The following is a 19,289-nucleotide window of genomic DNA, read 5'->3' as shown; positions in this document are numbered from 1 at the left end:
TTTAAAATCCTAGATTGGCATGTTACTATGTATGTGTGTGTGTGTGTATATATATATATATATATATATATATACACATATATTTTAGTGTATGTGACTTTAATGACATAGAGAAAAGCGAGCACAGTACAGAATTTACATAAAAATCAAGACACAGAGCAATGTGCAACGAGATCCTAATTTTACTAAATAAAAAAGTAATATCTGTGTGCACAGGGCATGTACTAAAAGCAAATATAGGACAAAAAAGAGGAAGTGAAGCCTCACGACCCCCTTGCCTTCTCGGCCAGTTTGAAACACCTGTTCTAGGGCTGCAGTCTCGGTGCTACTGTGGAAATCAGGTGCGTTCCTACCGCTATGCCTTGGAAAGCAGCCTGGTGAAAAAAGTTCACACGATTTGAATTATCTCCCAAAGTGGATGATTGAGAAAACAAACATTTTATTTCTGAATAAAAATAATACTAAATTATACCTACGCATAGAGCCTTGGTTCTTCAATTCTTCCAAGATGGTTTAATAATCTAAATGTAATAATGCCATCCTTCATAGTGTCATCCAAAACGATACTGAGTACAAAATAATAGGCTACAAAACAAAAATATAGAATGCAGTTCACATTGAAAACAATTGCTTTGGTACATATGCAGATGTATATGCGTATAATCTAGGCACATACTATAAACATATACAAATAATATCAAGAGGCACTTATTTGGTACTTGGGTAATATATTTTACTTCTTGTCAATTTTTAATTAGACTTAAAAACAAAGAAGGACAAAGTCTGTCAGACATGAAGGGTACAGTGAAGAGGTGGACAAATAATTAGTGAATACTAACTGTTATGCAAACCAAAAAATCTCAGAACTTAGGTAAATTAAAGAATATTTTTTAAAAATAGCATATCTAAAGTAAATATGAGGTTCTTTAATTATTGGTTAACAGTCTTAGCTAAGCTTGCTTGACAAATATAATTCCCAATTTCACTGGTTGTTTAGGAATGACTATGAAATTAAATAATCCTAGAGTAAGCTCATAGTAGTTCTTATTCAAAGTGGTCTTATTAATAATTATACAGTATATCTTTCAGAAGTTGGACTGAACAGAAAGTTCAGACTTTCTGTGAGTTTTCCAAGTACTGAACAACAGGTCCTACATACAATGTATATAAACAGAACACTGAACACATGCAATTTTCTCGTGAGAAGTACATGTACTAAAATTGTGTATGCTAGCTGTCAAATGCTGCCACTAAACAGCCAACAGTAACTTGTCTTTTGCCTGATGCTCAGCACTGCTCCAATAACGTAACCGTTGTGTGACTAGACCTCACCAATTTCTGGCACAAGAGCTATACAGGTATGCTTCTTTCTTGAAGTGACTGTGCAGTGATACACAAAACCCGTTGGTCCACCTCACCCATAAAAGGTGGGAGTTCAGACTTGCTCAGGTGATTTCTGGCAGCACAACATATGGAGATGTTACAGAATAAGCCCTCCTCCTGCTAAAGCACATGGACATTCTGGATGTACAATCCATAAATTAAATATACAACCAAGCTCAGGTGAAGAAGGGAAATATCAGGAGGCATGAATGAAATTAAAGTCAACTCTAAAACTATAAGAAGGACTGAAGCCCTGGATTGCTACAGAACTTAAGAACTGGGTGTAGCATGGAGACAAAGCCTTAAGTGTCAACTTCTGCTGGAACAGAAGACGTGATGCTAAGTGATGGAGCTAAAATGAAAATCCCCGCACAGTATCAGGGTCCTTATTTTTTTGTTTTGTCACTGAAAGAGGAACATGGAAAATTCCTCCTATTGGTTGTGCATGGGTCTTAGGTAGAAAAAAAAATCTCTGAGATTAAATAAAACTCCACATTACATGGAATTTAAATTTACATTCATCACTAGTGAAAGTATCCCTCCCCTAATTTATATGAGAAATGTTCCATGATTATGTCATCTAAGTTCTGGAGGGTGGAGGGAGGGAATCCAACTTGCTCTGATGGGAGAATTTTGAAGAAAAGCTGACTGTTAAGAATTTTCTATATTAAAAGAAGACATGGATTTTTATTTTGATAACACAAATATTTTATCTTTAATTATTAATTGAAACCTGGACTGATCATTAAGACTAGAAAATGATAATAAATCATTCCTAGAGAGATAGACAGGTAGACATACAGATAGACAGGCAGATAGATAGATAAATAAATAAATTTAACCAGAAGAAAACTACAGATTTCTGTATGGAACAATTCAATTGACAATAAAGAGGAAAAAAGGACTTTCTCTGAAGAAGAAGAGAATAAATACCTTCAAATTGCTAAGTGACTATAACTCTCAATGTAGAATTCTATCCTGAACTAACTTTACATTCCAGAATAAAGAAAAAATAAGGCCATAAAGGATCTGTTTCAGCAAGGTAGAACTTATACCCAGAAGAAAGAAGTAGGACACGGCAAGACAAAAGTGTAAAAAATTGAAGATCCAAAAGAAGACACCTAATTCAAAGGCTTCATGAGGCAAATTTTTGTGACAGAATCCAGTAAATTATCTTTGAGGCAAGATGCATTCTTATATGTAAAACAAAAAAGAAGCAAGTCACCAGGAAAATAGAACAACCCTGAACCTTTATATATCAAAAAATTACAACCTCAGAATACATAGGCAAAAACCTAAATAATGTGACTACCTGCTAAAAGAAAATATTTCAAATCCTACTCAAATTCTAACATAATAGACAAAATGGCCAGGATGTGATTGAAAATTACTCACTATACTAAGGAAAAGGAAAATCACAACTTTGGTGAGAAAAGACAATCAACTATGACTAACACTGAGATGAACACAAAGAATTATCTGACAAGGATTTTAAAGAAGCCATCATAAAAAAAGCTTCAAAGTCAGAGTCTTAAAAAATAAATAGAAAAATCTCAGGAAAGAAATAGAAGCTATAAAAAAGAGTAGAAATTACACAAGTAAAAAATATAACAGATATGAAATTCACTGGATATGCTCAATAGTAGAGTGGAGATGATAGAGCACAGAAATCAGTTAACTTGAGGACAGATCAATCTGCCACCCAATCTGTACTACAGAGAAAAAACAGACTGAGAAAGAAGATGAACAGAGCCTTAGGGACCCGGGGACCTATAACAAAGATATAATACATGTGCTAGCAGAGTGTCGATGGGAGAGAAAAGAGCGTGGAACTGAAAGAACATTCAAATAAATAACTGCTGATTTTTTTTTCTAATTTGGTGATGGGGAAAAAAAAACAAAACCACAGATTCAAGAAGCTGAGCATAACAGGATAAACCTGAAGGAATCCTCACCAAGACATATCATAATTAAACTTCAGAAAACTAAAAATAAAGAATAAAATCTTGAAAGCAGCCAGTGAGAAATGATGCAGAATACCAACCTGAGTCACAATAGATTCTTTATCTAAAATCACAGAGACCAAAGGTAAGTGGTTCCACATTTTTTAAGTGCTAAAAGAAGGAACTAACTCTGAATCTTATATCCAGTAAAACAATCCAAGTAAGGAGAAATAAAGACATTCTCAACAAAGAAAAACTACAAGAATTTCTCATTAGCAGACCCATTCTTAATTATTGTAAGATGGAATTTCTTTACACACAGAGGAATTGATGAAGTAAATAATCTTGGAGCATAAGAAACAAAGGGGGAACAATAAAAAAGTGAAGATATATTGGTACATATAATAAATTAATCATTTTCCTCATGAATTTTGTAAATCTTATTAGATGATTGAAACAAATTATCACACAATCTGACACTCAAGACAACAATATTTAAAAGTGGAGAATGTAAAGGGAACCAAGTAGAAGTGAGGTTGCCACATTTCACTGAAGTGGTAAAATGTGGATACCAGTGGCCTGTGAAAAGCCACATATGCATATTGTAATTGTGGTATACCTCCCCAAATACATCATGTCCTAATCTCTGGAACCTGTTAATATGCAGAATATTAATTATTTGTTTATACTTTGAAATTAATTAGCAGAATTATATCCTAATATCATGTAGAAAACAGAAATTATAAATTAAAATTATTGGACATTTAGCTGAGGAGATTTCTAGGCAAAGGGTTGAAAGTGTGGCCTTATTTGTTATTGGTGTTTATGGTTAAATATAAGAGAAAACAGATAGATTGAGATAAAAGTTTAAACCAAAGCAAACCTTACCCTGATGATCTGAAAAATCCTTATCTTACCAAGTTTGGAAAAAGTACTTATGACCAGATTCACCATCAGAACATCACTAGAAAAAGGGCTAGAACTGTGGCTGGGCAATCCTTCACCTTCAAAGAGATCCAAGCCAGACACTCAGTAACACAAAAGCCTCTTTGGAAAGATGAAAAATGTGACTTGTAGATTCCCTCAGCCATCTCAGCAGAAGCCAAAAATGCGGAAAATAAATTTTGAGGAGCATTTTGTTTAATGGATCTCTGTACCATATATGCAGAGCTACAAGTGTTTGAATATGTTGTAGCCGCATGAATACTACTGGCTCGGACTGATAGGGACATAGAGAGTACAAAATGAAAGAAGACATGGGACCTCCACAGCCCAACAGGCAAGAAACAAGCTGATAAAACTACTCAGCTGTTAGCACAGGCTACCATTCATAAAAAAATAAAAAGTAAGGAAGAAAGATGTCTCTAAGAGCTGAGAATATGAAGTTGTGAACCAGAAGGAAAGAACCCAGGGTGAATGAACCACAGGGGATTATTCCCAGACCTTGAAACCAAATGAAATTTGTCTCACTGAATTGCAAATATGCTTGGGACTATTTTCTCCATTTGCTTTTCATTTTCTCCCTTGTGAACAGCAATGTCTATAATGGATAGCCTTTGCCTGTATCAACACTCTTATTTTTGGAACAGGTAACTTAGTTCTTCAGTTTCATAGGCTCACAAATGGAGACAAACTGTGCCCAAAGGTGGATTTCATCTAGAGTCTCACCCAAATCTGATTGAAATTTAGAATTAAATGGTGTGATTTGGAATATTTTATCTAATGAGATTAGATAAGATTTTTAACTTTGAGTCAATAACATTGGGGACCAACCAACAAAACCTTATTGAAATATATAGAAGACTCCACCCAACAAACAGAGTACACATTTATTTTAGGTGCTTATGCAACAAACATTCACTCAAATAGAGCATATCCTAGACTATAAAAAAAAAATACCTCCACGATTAAAAAAAGTAAAATTATACAGTTCATTATCTAACCATGACACCAAATGAGAAATTAATAACGGAAAGATAGGAAAATCTCTAAACTGTGAAATTAAATAACATGCTTATAAAAATGGCCAAAAGTGTCAAAAAGAAATATATAGAACTAATTAAAAATGAAAATACAATGTATCATAGCATGTGGGACACAGCTACAGCAGAACTAACAGAGAAAATCATAGGATTAGAAATGAGGAAATATCTCAAACCAACCATCTAATATCCTGCCTCAAGAGAAAAAAATAAATAAATACAAATAAAAAGTAGGAAGAAAGTCGTAACAAAGAACAGAACATAAATCAATAAAATTTAATTATGGAAAACAAGAGAGAATCAATGAAATAGAAAGCAGGTTCTTGGGGGAGAAAGAGTAATAGAATCAATAAACTTCTCTCAACATAAACAAAAATAAAGAGAAGACAAAAGTAACCACTATCACCAGTGAAATAGAAGATATGACTACAGACCCTGTAGTCATTTTAAAAATAATAAAGAAGTAGTACAAACAACTTCATGACCATAAATTTGCCACCTGAAAATAATGGACTAAGTCTGAAAACTATAAACTACAAAAATTCAACCAAGGTCTAATTGATAATCTGACTAGCCCCATGTCTATGAAAGAAACTGAATTTGTAATTAAAAAGCTCTCTCAAAAAAAAAAAAAAGAAAGAAAGAAATCTTGAGGTCTAAGTGGCTGTCCTCAAAAATTCTACCGAACACCTAAAAAAGAATTAGCACAAATTTTTCACAATATACTCCAGAAAGTAATAGAAGAGAGAAAATTTATCAATTCATTTTATGAGGTTGTATTACTCTTGTATGAAGACAGTATTACATTCATGAACTTAGACTCAAAGTCCTCAACAAAATATTAACAAATGAAATCCAACAATGTACAAAAATACTCACTATGGCCAAATTAGATTTATGACAGGAACACAAGACTGGTTCACACTCCAGAAACATCAATGTAATACAATATTTCAACAAGATAAAGGAAAAATTGTACGATTACATTAGTAATCCAGAAAAGCATTTGGCAAAATCCAAAACACATTTATAAGGAAAAAGTCTTCATAAGTTAAGTACACAAAGAAATCACTGCAACTTCATAAAGATCAGATACATAAACCTTACAGGTACACATGTATTTAATGGCGAAACACTGAACGCTTTCTCTCTAAGACTGGCAGAAGGCCAGATGTCTGCTCTCACCACTCTTACTCAACACGGCGTTGGGAGTTTGAGCCACTGAAGTAAGTAAAGAAAAATAAATAAATGGAAGACAGATTAGAAAGGAAGAAAATAAAAACTTCTCCATTTGTAGGTGACATGATTGTCACATAAAAAATTCCAAGAAATCTATTTTTAAAATCCAAGAAATAATGAGAAAATTCTGAAAGATCCCAGAAAACAAGTTCAATACAAAAGATTCAGTTTCATTTCTTTATACTAACAATGCACATGAAGATCACAAAATTTTTAAATATATTTTACCATCACTCAAAAAATAAAATACTTAGGTGTGGATGTAACAAAAGATGCATGAGATCTGTATGCTAAAATTTACAAAGTGCTGATGAAAGAAATCAAAGATTCAAAACAAACAAATGGAGAGGAGACATAACATGTTCGTGAGTCAGAAGACTCAACGTCACAAAGATGTCCTCTTTCTTCAAACTGACCTGTAGGGTTAATGTAATTCCTACCAAAGTCCCAGTTAAGTTTCTGCAGACATATACAATCTTATTTTAAAAGTATATGAAGAGGCACTCACCTTAGAATATCTAACATAATCACGATGAAGGCAAATAAAAAAGAAATAATCATTCTACCACATAATAAGACTTACTACACTATACTCTAGTAATTAATACTCTGTGATCTTGGAAAAAGGATAAACTCATAGATCAATGAAATAGAATAGAGAGCATGGTATAAACCCAATAAAAATAGACCTAAACAACTATGCTTAACTTATTTTTGATAAAGGTACAAAAGCATTTCAATAAAGTAAGAATAGCCTTTTCAATCAATGGTGCTGGAAAAAGTGGGCATCCATAGAGAGGAAAAAATGAACTTCAACCTCAGATATGATACAAAAACTAAACTAAAATGGATTACAGACTTAAATGTAACACATAAAACTATAAAACTTTTAGAAAAAATTGTAGAATAAAATCTTTGAAACCTAGGGCTCAGCAAAGAGTTCTTAGACACCCAAAGCATGGTTCATTAAAGGGAAAAAAAGATAAATTAGACTTTATCAAATGTAAATACTTTTGACCTTGCAAAAGTCCTTGCAAAGAGATTAAAAGACTGTCAAGTTATAGACAATGAGAAAATGTTTGCACATGAAGTATCCAACAAAGGCTACTATTAAAAACAGGTAACGAGGCTTGGCCAGGTGGCTCGGTTGGTTGGAGCATCATCCCATACACTAAAATGTTTCTGGTTTGATCCCTGGTCAGGGCTCCTACAGGAGGCAACTGGTCGAGGTATCTCTCTCACATCAATCTTTCTCTCTCTCCCTCTCCCTCTCTCTCTCTCTCAAATCAATAAACAAACCATTGGGTGAAGATTAAAAATATATACCTAAAATGAACTCTCAAAACTCACCAGTTTAAAAAATCCAATTGGAAAATGGGCAAAATATACAAACGCACATTACACTAAAGAGAATGTATTGAAATGATATTCAACATCATAAGTATTCAGGGCAAAAATTAAAAATTGTAATATGGTTATCACCATTTGTTTATCACAATGAATAAATTTTTTAAAACAATGATTACACCAAATGCTAGTAAGAAATCAGAAGAACTGGATCACTCATATTTTGCTGAGAGGAATGCAAAATGGTACCACCACTCTAAAATCACCTTATAAATTTCTTATAAGGCTAAATCTGCAATTAGCTTCGGACCCAGCAATTGCATTCCTAGGCCTTTATGATAGATGAATGAAAACTTAACTCACACAAAAACTTGTACACAAATATTCACAGCAGCTACATTGATAAGGGCCAATAACTAAAAACATTCTAATGCTCTTCCAAGACGAATGATGAAACAAACTGCGGTACATACACATCATGGAATACTACTCAGCTATAAAAAGGGATGAATTATTGATGCATGCTACAACATGGAGAAACCTCCAGAGAATTATGCGGAGTAAAGAAAAAGGCCACATTCTGAATTACTCCCTTCATGTAATATTTTCAAAACAAAATTTTAGAAATTTATTAATAGATTATAAGGACTAGAGAGCAGCACCACCCAAGGGACACTTGTGGTAATAAAACTGTCAATATCTACACTGCAGTGATAGATACATAGCCCTATGTGTGTGGTTAAATTGTGCAGAGCTAAACACACACACACACACACACACATAAAAGCACAAGTCTGTGAGGAAATATGAATAAGATGTATGGATTGTATCAAAGTCAATATCTTGCCCTAGCTGGTGTAGCTCAGTGGTTTGAGAGTGGGCCCGAGAACCAAAGGGTCCCTGGTTCAATTCCCAGTCAGGTCACATGCCTAGGTTGCGGGCCAGGTCCCCAGATGGGGGCATGTGAAGGGCAACCACACATTGATGTCTCTCTTTCTCTCTCTCTTTCTCTTTCCCTTCCCCCTTCTCTAAAAAATAAATAAATAAAATCGTTAAAAAAAAACCAAAGTCAATATCTCAGTAGTGATACTATATTTTATAGTATTGTGAAATTTTACAATTGAGGAAAACTGAATGAAGTGTACACAGGGTCTCTCTATATTATTTCTTATATCTGTGTGTAAATATAAATTTAACTCAATAAAAAAATTAATTTAAAAAATGGACAGGCTCAATTCTGGATGAATGAAAACATCATTAAAGTTTAAAGAATTTTACTATCTTATAATTGACAGAAATTGTGACTACAAAACATTGACAATGACTGATCTAAATATTTTTAAATATGATAATCTATTTTAAATACTTATCTCCCAGTAATCAAAGCCAATGACAGTGCCTGGAAACTTTTCTCACAAGATTCTTCATATAATATAATAGGAACTAATTTTATTCATAAACCACTTCAAGCTTTACATCTCTAAACAGAATAACTTTACTTTCTTTACTAGCCCTTTATAAATCTAATTATTTAATATATTTCTAAAAGATTCTTGTTCTTCAATTATTTTCCTCTTGTCTAACTCTAAATATGTTAGAAAAATTATTATTTGCATTTTTGCATTTATGTAGTTTAGTTTTAACTCCCCCAAATGTGGTAATAATGTAGACAGGTGTCTTCAGCTCTGCCTATTTTATGCTGACATAACTGTAAGGGTGGGAAGGATGATCATGTAAATTGGGGGGAAAGAACAAGGACTTGATTGTTTCTTCGGGAAAATATTACCCAAAGCATATGTTCATTTTATCTAAAACTCAAGTCCTTATTTAAATTTGTACAATTGGCTCTAACAAGTTTTTTTTTAATTAAAAAGCTATTTTAATTTTTAAATTTATTTTTATATTTATTTGTTTATTTATTTATTGATTGATTGATTATGCTATTCCAGTTGTCCCATTTCCCCCCTTCACTCCACTCCATCCTGCCTACCACCTCCCTCCCACATTCCCCCCTTATAGTTCATGTCCATGGGTCATACATATAAGTTATTTGGCTTCTACATTTCCTATACTATTCTTACCCTCCCCCTGTCTATTTTCTACCTACCATTTATGCTACTTATTCTCTGTACCTTTCCCCCCTCTCTCCCTCTCCCACTTCCCTATTGATAACCCTCCCTGTGATCCCCATTTCTTTGATTCTGTTCCTGTTCTAGTTGTTTGCTTAGTTATTTAAGAAAACGAAGATAAAAATTATGAATAGTAAAAATGACAGCAAACTCACAGTTATTAATAACAAACCTAAAACAAAAACAAAGGCCCTAACAAGTTTTAAACTTTCTTGAAAGTGTGTGATGAATTTGAGTGGGTAGAAAGAAAATTTTGGATAAAATGTAAATTATCATAAAAGCAATCATTCATTTATTTGCTAAAAATGTTAACTTACTACAGAATGGATTTGTGCCAGTAGTATCCAAAAACATAGTGGTCCTAAGAGATCTTTTTTTTCTTTCTATTAAAACATCTTTCCATAGCTCAGCTTGATAACCTGAGATTTGAGAAATAGAATATTAGAAATTGAACTTCCATCAAATAGCATGCAAAAACTTCAAATTCTTAAAGAAACTAAAGCATAATAATAAGTAAAGTATAATAATAATAAGAAGAATATTCATGTATTTTTCAAATAATTTTAAATTTTATTTAATTACAATGATAATACAAGCTCTGGAAATCTTATCAGGGCTTAGTGTACTCCATATGGCTACAGTCCATTTGTAGACATTTTTATAATTGTATTACATGTTCAGAATTTTACTTGTAACTCTTTTAGTAAATTCAGTGAAATAAATTTATTAGATAAAACTTCAACACCAAATTTAGCTTGATGAGTACAGCCCCCAATACTTCTATATATACATTCATATAAATATGGTATGCATATGTATACATTATATACAGTATACATTATATAGATAGCATCTACATACACTCTGTATTATACATGTAATATATATTTAGATATATGTTATATGTACATAAGAAATATGTATTATACACACACACATATATATTTAAGATGCTTTCAGTCCATGTATTTTTCTATTTCCACATTGCTACCTCCAAATTTGAGATCTGAATGTAGTAGAAAGGACACTTAACTAGGAATTCAGAGGTCTAACATGAATTCTCACTTGCCCCCTTAAGCAATCTATATGTTCATATGAAGTCACAATTTTCCTATTTATATGGAAAAGCAATGGGAGCAGAAAAGCAATCCCCAGCATGAGGTCTGAAAAAAACCAGTTCTACAAAACGTCTTGTGAACTGACAGGTCTATAAGAAAATAAGTCCGGCAAGGCCTGCTTATTTCCTGTTTCTCCTTAGCAATTCTGTCCTTTAGTATAAACCTCCTGCTGAAGAAAACTGCTGGAGGCTGTTTAATTCAGCCTTTGTAATTGCTACCGATTTCATTGAGACCCTTGGGCTTTGGAAACATTGCTGGCAGATCTTGTCATGATACTGATTGGATGTTTACACGCTTGTGACGTGCTTGAGGTCTACCAGCCTCTTTAGAAAACACTGAACGAACAGCCTTGAGATTCTTCCCAGCTCTAACATTTTATTTTTATGTGGAATCTTTTTTTACTAAATTTCTCACTGGTAAGCTCTAGTTCCCAGAAGTGACAATACTTAACTGCTCTTACCAAGCTTTATCAATTCAGAAGGTGTGAACCATGCATGAGTCATGTCTACTTGTTAACAGCAAATGAAAAGCTAACTATGCTTCATACCTTTTCACTTGGTCCTAACACTTCACATTAAAAAAAAAAAATCAGTGCCAGTAAGATTGCACAAGTCTGTTTCTTTAGTGGAGTTAGAGATGGACTACAAACAGATAATGAGATTGTTTTGGATATCAAGAACAAGGATCATCATTAAACCACCAAATTTGCCCATTACATAGAGCACAGAAAGGCAGTTGATCAAGTTCCCCTCACTAAATATGCTAAAAGTATTTAGTAGGAAATAAACTATTTTTTCTGGTTGTTCCACAGATAATTTGTCCATAAAATATTGACATATAAATAATGAAAACTTCAAGCAGAAAATATTAACAATTATATTACTCATTTCCCACAAAAATTATAGTAATTATAACAATCGCTCTTACCTAGCCTAGGGCATGATTTTTTCTTAAAGTCGTCACAATCCACACATGAACCAGCCTTGTAATCTTTGTATGAATGACAAGGAAATGAAATAAAATTGCAGCTTGTTTCCAGAGATGCCATGAACAGGTGAACTGCTGTCTGGTGATCACATTTAATAAATTTTATTCCTTAAGTGTTAAAAATCAAGCAAAAGAATTGTAGGTGTATTAATCTAAGTTCAAGGAAATTAGAGAAAAATTAAAGATTAAGTTCCACTCAATACCGTGTTTTATGAATATTAAAGTGTTGATGATAATGCAGTGTTATCTTAAGCAACTAAATAAATCACACCATTAAAAACTTAAATTTAGTATTTATTTTACATAATATTTATGAGAAATTTTTCTAAAGCAATAATTAACACAGCAAAAAATGTTTAATTTCAATAATTTAACAAACTCTGCGAACATGGTTTCACCATACTTAATAACTAGTGAATAAATCTACCCTGTCTGAACCCACATCCTTAACATTTCTGCTCAGTGTCAGAGATGACTATGAAAGCAGGTGATTTTAAAACTTTATCATGTCCCTTTCCTTTCCCAATGCCTCACATCCTTATCCCTGACCAGACTTCTCTAGCTGCAGTGGCATTTAGCACTGTGTTACTTGACCAGTTACCACCGGAGAACTTAGAACATTTCTCACTAAGGCTCTGAAGTTAGCCAAATTCCACACCTGGAGCAGCTGCTCAGCCATTTACGTAGAGAACACCCAAGTGCAAGAGTTTGTAAATCCGTGTGTGTACAATACTATGGTGATGGTAGAGATTAAATCCTGAGCACACTTATGTCGTTATATGATACTTGGTTGGCAACATGTGCTCCTTCAATGACTTAAAACTTTTCCTAATGTTAAAATCATGAACTAAAACTGCTGAAGCGATAATGTACAAGGTCTCATCCATGACCATATGGGATGTCTACTGGTAACCTTTATAAACGGAGAAGGATAAAACTAAACCACTTTTCACCGATAACTCCTGATTCATGGGCAATGGTGATCAAAATCTTGCCTGCAGATTAAGAGGGGACAAAGTCTACTGCTTTTCTTTCATCATTTTGAATCATGTGTACTTCATTTGGAAATGCTATTAGTATACCTGAAAATATTGATTTAGGACAGCCAGGCTGCTTTTTTCCTCCATTTGGATAAAAATCTATATGTCCCAAAGGTTCTTTAATGCCTAAACCTGAGAAGAAGAGCACCCAAGAATCACAAAGTGCATGTAATCAGATCAGTAACACATATAAAATAAAATGTCCTTAAAATCTATTGAAAGAGACTTTTACATTTTAAATTGAAAAAATAAATGCAATTTTTTTAAAAGATTTTTTTCTGGTACTAATCCCTCAAATTAATTCCCCATAAAAATATGGCTCATTAATTTAATACATTCACCAGTCACCAGTTTACTGTGGGCCCATCACAGTTCTTTGTGCTCTGAATATAAGTGAAGAAGAAAAGTGGAGCAAAAGTATCATCATGGAAATTGCTTTCAGTGGAAGTAAGACATAATCAACAAGTAAAAACAGAGGATTTCAGATAAGTGCTATAGAGACACAATAGGATAAGAGAGCAGTAAGAGACTAACGAAGGTGGTAGTGTGCACTTTTAAGTAATTTAGTTGGAGAATTTCCTACTGACATGGTGAGAGTTGAGCAGAGATGGGAAAGATGTGAGTGAGGCAGTGAGCCAAGTATTATATATAACTGTGTGAGCATGCCTGGGGTATTCAAAGAATCAGGTTAGCTAGAGTACAATGTGTAAGAGGGAGCATTGGAAGAAGGCAGCAAATCATATAGAACTTTTTAAGCAAGTGTGATGACTTGTTCTCATTCTGGATAATAATGTCTAGGACTTAGGGCTAGATTCACAAATAGAAAAAAATTACATATGTATTTCAGTTGGAACAGGTTGGGCCAGAGTGATATGAAATATGTAGCTGTTATTTGAGGGGTTTCTACATCTGTAGATCCTTAGGGTACTGGGAAAAGTGCAAATTCTGTGTACATTACCAAAATAGGGTCTATAACCCAGGGGATCCATAGGAGTGAAAGAGGGCAGCAAGCTCAGAATACCCAGGACTGTGATTAGAAAAAAATCTTGCTGCCAAATAGTATTGCAATGCTTTGACTTCAAGCAGAAGAAATATCTGACCTACAATATGACCTTTTAGAGAGATCAGTAATAAATTTAGCAAAACAAAGATAAATACTTAGATCAATAGTAAGGATTAAGGTGCAACAACTTGATTTACTTCTAGCATGTCACAGAACAAGTAAATAGCTAGTGAAGTGTCTCCAGGGCATGAGAACTGGGCATGGGCATTATGGGGGAGTTGGTTCGGCACATAAGGAAAGACAGAGCACAGTTTAGATTACTTCATTAGAATCCCCTAGAATTCGGAGAACATATGTGATTTGATTGTGGCAGTGGAAAGTGTATGCTAACCAATCCCATTTTACATTCCATCATCCGCTTAGTTTGTGAAATTTAAGCAAGGATGAACATTCTGAAAATGATTTTAAAAAGACCAATAATTTTTGAGATCTTTAAAATGTCCTCACATCTGAACTCAATGTTTCAAGACTAAGGGTTCCAGGTTTAGAGTCATCATTTTCTCCAATCTGCCACTGGAGTAGAATCAAACCAAGATGACTTCTCAGGAATCATGGAGAAGCAAAATATATTTATTATTAACTTACAAGCAGTCAATTCAGACACATTATTTCCCTTTTATCAGGTTGAGGGGACAGGGAAACTTGGTCTCTTTAGGACATACATTTCCTTGGTTTCAAGAAGGGTAAAGAGAGTAGATATGGGTTGTAACTCTTTTTTATTATAGATGTGACACATAGATGTGGGAAAGAACATAAAGCGTGATGCTGCTGATCATTATATAGCCAGTAGCCACTTAGCCACCTGACGCCCATGTTAAGAAATAGTAACTTAGAAGCACCTCATGTGCCCTTATCCAATCACCACTTTCTTTCTTTTTCTAAAGATAAACACACATCTTTTCTCCTAATAAAATCATTTTTTTACTTTCTAAGCATATCTCCCAAAACATTACAGTTTAGATTTCACCACTTGGAAAATATATATAAATTGTCATGAAAAGATCAAAGAGATCTTTTGATCTCTATGACATCTAGTGGCCACCTAGATCTGACAGGCTGTCACCAAAAGATGTTGAGAGCACAGCTGGTCCTCCCTATCTTTGGATTCTGCATCCATAGCTCAGCCAACAGCAGATCAACAGTATTCAGAAAAAAATGTGATGTTGTTGCCGACATGTACGATGTAGATAGGCCCATGATGGCTGCATCGGAACTGAATACGTACAGACTTGTTTTTGCCATTATTCCCTAAACAATACAATATCACATGTACTTATACAGCATTTACATAATATTAGATATTAGGAGTAATTTAGAGATTAGTTAAAGTAAGTGGGAGGATGTGTGTAGGTCATATGCATGCACTATGCTACTTTATATAAGGGACTTGAATGGCTGTGGATTTTGGTGTCTGTGGGGGTCTGGGAACAAATCCCCTACAGATACTGAGAGATGACTATATAAGTCAATCCAAAAGAGTTTACTAGGAAAAGTCTCGAATGGGAACAAAAATAAGAAAAAGGTATAAAGGGCTAATTCAAAAGGCCACAGGCAGAACAGAAATTGGAATTTCAGAAAGAAAATTTCAGACAAAGAAGTTGAGAGTAACTGGGTAGCAGGTGTGCTGTGTGTGGTAATGTTAAGCTGATATGAAGAACTGGAGATAAAAGAGACTTGAGATGTTGGGGTTATCATGCTAGGAATATGAAAGTTCGGGCACCATAGGTTAACTTAGATTTAAAATAAGGAGCAGAATTGTTCCCATTATAGGCCCAGCCCATCAGCATATAGACATAGAAGTTGAAAAATTGTCATCTATGGAATTTATAGTCCTAACAAAATCACTGGTATGGATCACCACACAGTGAATTCAGAGGAATTAGAGGGCAAATAAATGACCTGGACTAAAGAGAAAAGAAACCTGAGGAGACTGAGAAATAGGGGCAGTCTGAGTGTCCCCTGCTCCTGTCTCTGCCTTAGCACCACACCCTCCCCACGCCCACAACCACAGCACGTCCTGATCAGAGTGGCACACTGGCAAAGTGTGGACTCCATACTCCAAAGGTGTGGTCTCAAATTCTGCCTCTGTCACTTACTGGCCTTTTGACCTTGACCCTAGCTTCCCCTTTGGCAAAAGGTGGATGATAATGTTCACTTATCTCATAGAAACTTAGAAGAATTCCATAATTAATTCACATAAAGAAATTCAAACATTGCCTGATGTATAGGAAGTGCTCGATAAATATTAGTATAATCAGTTTCAAAGGCGACCAGGGTCATCTAAATTATTCTTTGAAAGTATCCAATGTACTCTGGTCAAAACTATCAATAGTCTGTTAGACATTCTCAGGAAGATAATTAAAAATGACAGAGAAAACCTTTCCCTACCTGTAGGGAAAGGTATTCTCTATCTGTGCCTAAATTGCTGTGCTCAGTTCTAGCTGGTGCACCTCACAGTGAGAAACTGAGTGGAGTGAATGGTAACCTAAACGCATTAAACATGGGGGCCATTATGATCAAATCAATGAAACTGTCCAGAGAATGAACGGGATGAAGTATTGTTTTTACAAATTTCAATTTTTTTGATAACATGATGTGTCTTGGAATCTGAAGGAGGAAGCTGAAGGCAGAATGCCATTTGACACCACAGGATTTCACTAAATCCAAAAATTCTTGTGGGAAATACAGTCACTACATAGTTACAGGTTTATCATCACGCTTCCACTGCTCTTTCTCCTCTCATGTTCTCCTTTCCAAGAGTCTACATCCCTTTTTTTCATTTTCAAATAATTAAGCAGTAAATCCTGCTTTGGTACCATCAGTATCAGAGTGGATGACATCCACAAACTTTGCATCGGTGTAATCTAATCTGCCATTTGATGGTTTTCCAGAGAATTTCGGCCCAGCAGGGTCAAGACCTGAAATTCAAAAAAGAAATGATCAATCTAGTGATTAAGTCCAATGGTACTGTTTATTAGATAATATGTCTGCATTATTATTACATTATAAACATAAGCCTGCACAATTTTAGCTTAAACCTGTCTAAAGACAAACTTAAAGATAAATAAAAATTGGGTGAATAGCAAGTATCTTTAGTATTTGAAAAACACTTTTTACCACTCTTCAGTTTATCAACAATATAGTATTAAGCCACACTAGAGACACCTGACAAAACATTGTGGGGTTCTGTAGCACTTTTATTTAAGGAGTAATTAGGAAAGATGGTACAACTTTAATAATAGTAAGTTCCTCAGCTCCTAAGGGGGAAAAATCAGTGGCATCCTGGTCCTAGCTTGGACCTTGTGTCTTAGTAGTTCACTCCGGATCTATCTATATATAGGTCTAAAATGATTTTTAAGTGATTGCATTGTCAGATGCAGTACAGACTATGGGATAAAACACATTTATTCCTGTTTTATATTTAAATAAACATATTTAGCATTCATTTCTCACAAAACTTTACCATGCACACAAGGAAAAATATATTAAAAGTTCCATGCAATATGAATATACTTCTGATGTATTTGGAATTCTAAGTAAAAATTCTAGGCTCATGACCTACTGGAGAGTATCAAAAAAAGGAGGGAGGAGATAAAGTCAATGCCTCAGGTGGGAGGTGGGGATGGCTAGGGTGGGGTGGAGTGGTGGGAGGGAAATAGAGACAACAGTACTTGAACAACAATAAATTAAAAGAGAGAAAAAAATGCCTTAAGAAGATCTATGCACTGGAAGACACAATCACCTTAAAAAGATATTTAAAAAAGTGAAATATAATGTTGCTTATCTCAGGCCTTTCTATTATTCCTGGTTTATTTAGCCCACTTACTGAATGAAACAGAAATTTCTCTCTTCCTATAAATTATTCCGATGTGGAAGCCCCACATCTTCTGGCCTTGTAAACTTTCATAACTGCTTGGCATGTGGGGCCTTTTGAACTGGTCTAATACGAGTGTAAACACACCTTAAAATAAAGCAGGATTACCAGCCTTTTAAACTGAGCTAGCATAGTGACTGAAAGAAAATGGGCTTTGGGTGTTAAAGACTGTTGTGTGAATCCTGGCTTCCTTGCTAACTTTTTAACCCTCTCACATTCATCCTATTAACCTCAGTTTTCACTCTGTACAATGAGAACGATACTAAAACTGATCAGAGTGAGGTACAGTAGAGGCCTGTAAACATGCTAACGATCTGTTGGAGTTATCCACATCTCCCCTCCTCCTTTGTTTAACTTCACTAAACATTCTATTACCTTGTATTTACACTTGAAATTATTACAAATCTTGTATGGACATGGATCTCCATAGTTTTTTAAAAGCTAAGTTGGTTTGGGAGGGATATTATCCCATTCGTTCTAAAATCACCACCACTCCAGAGCCAGGTGGGCACTAGAATTATTGAGTGCAGTCACTTTGTAAATTATGTAGTTGTCTAACCACTATGCTGAACACCTGAAACTCATATAAAATAATATGGAATGTCAACTGGAACTTAAAAATAAAAACTAAAAAATAATAATAATAAATTAAAATAAAACACTCACTGATTGGCACTTAGGCCACCTGTGAGGTCCAGGAAACCCTTTGGACCCCAAGACCACTGGGTGCTGGGAAATAGAACCTTCTTGGCTGGATGGCATCACAGGCAGTGAGAGGAGCTGGCTACCACCTTCCAGTGACAATGCCACACTGAAGAAGTGGATGCACGCTTGTTGTGTCTGTCTAAGCCACTTCTGCCTCTGTCCCCAGAAAATTAAAACATGCTCCAAGAAGACAGCAGGCAGAGAAAAAGAAGGCTTGTGCTCCAGTTTGGGTTATCTCACTAATTAGATTGCATCTCAGAAATAGGAAGAACAGATGGCTGTGATTCCCCCAGGATGGGCTGCTGTGCTGTGTGGTTGGAGACCGGAGAACACTGGGGAGCACCACTCCCATCACATCCCTAGAGATGCACACAGTTCAACCTGGGCAGCCGTGCTCTGCGGCCTTAGAGCCAATCCATCCCTACCATAAATGGAAGTGTTTCGATACAAAGGAAATCTATAATTGTAAAACGAAGGAT

At 34.8% G+C, this 19,289-nt stretch overlaps 1 protein-coding gene across 1 annotated transcript in view; it reads right to left on the bottom strand.

Moving 5' to 3' along the window:
- LIPI (lipase I) overlaps window positions 1-19,289 on the bottom strand; it is a 39,919-nt gene that overhangs the window by 12,171 nt on the left and 8,459 nt on the right. The window contains exons 4-8 of the mRNA XM_045193531.2: window positions 17,048-17,149; window positions 13,211-13,300; window positions 12,069-12,131; window positions 10,341-10,442; window positions 477-585 (exon numbers count right to left, since the gene is read on the bottom strand). Of these exons, the coding sequence (XP_045049466.2) occupies window positions 477-585; window positions 10,341-10,442; window positions 12,069-12,131; window positions 13,211-13,300; window positions 17,048-17,149 (466 nt within the window). The remainder of the gene's footprint in view (window positions 1-476; window positions 586-10,340; window positions 10,443-12,068; window positions 12,132-13,210; window positions 13,301-17,047; window positions 17,150-19,289) is intronic.

This window comes from Desmodus rotundus, chromosome 2 (assembly GCF_022682495.2).
Source record: "Desmodus rotundus isolate HL8 chromosome 2, HLdesRot8A.1, whole genome shotgun sequence".
Lineage (NCBI taxonomy): Eukaryota > Metazoa > Chordata > Mammalia > Chiroptera > Phyllostomidae > Desmodus > Desmodus rotundus.
This window is presented reverse-complemented; position numbering and strand designations above follow the sequence as displayed.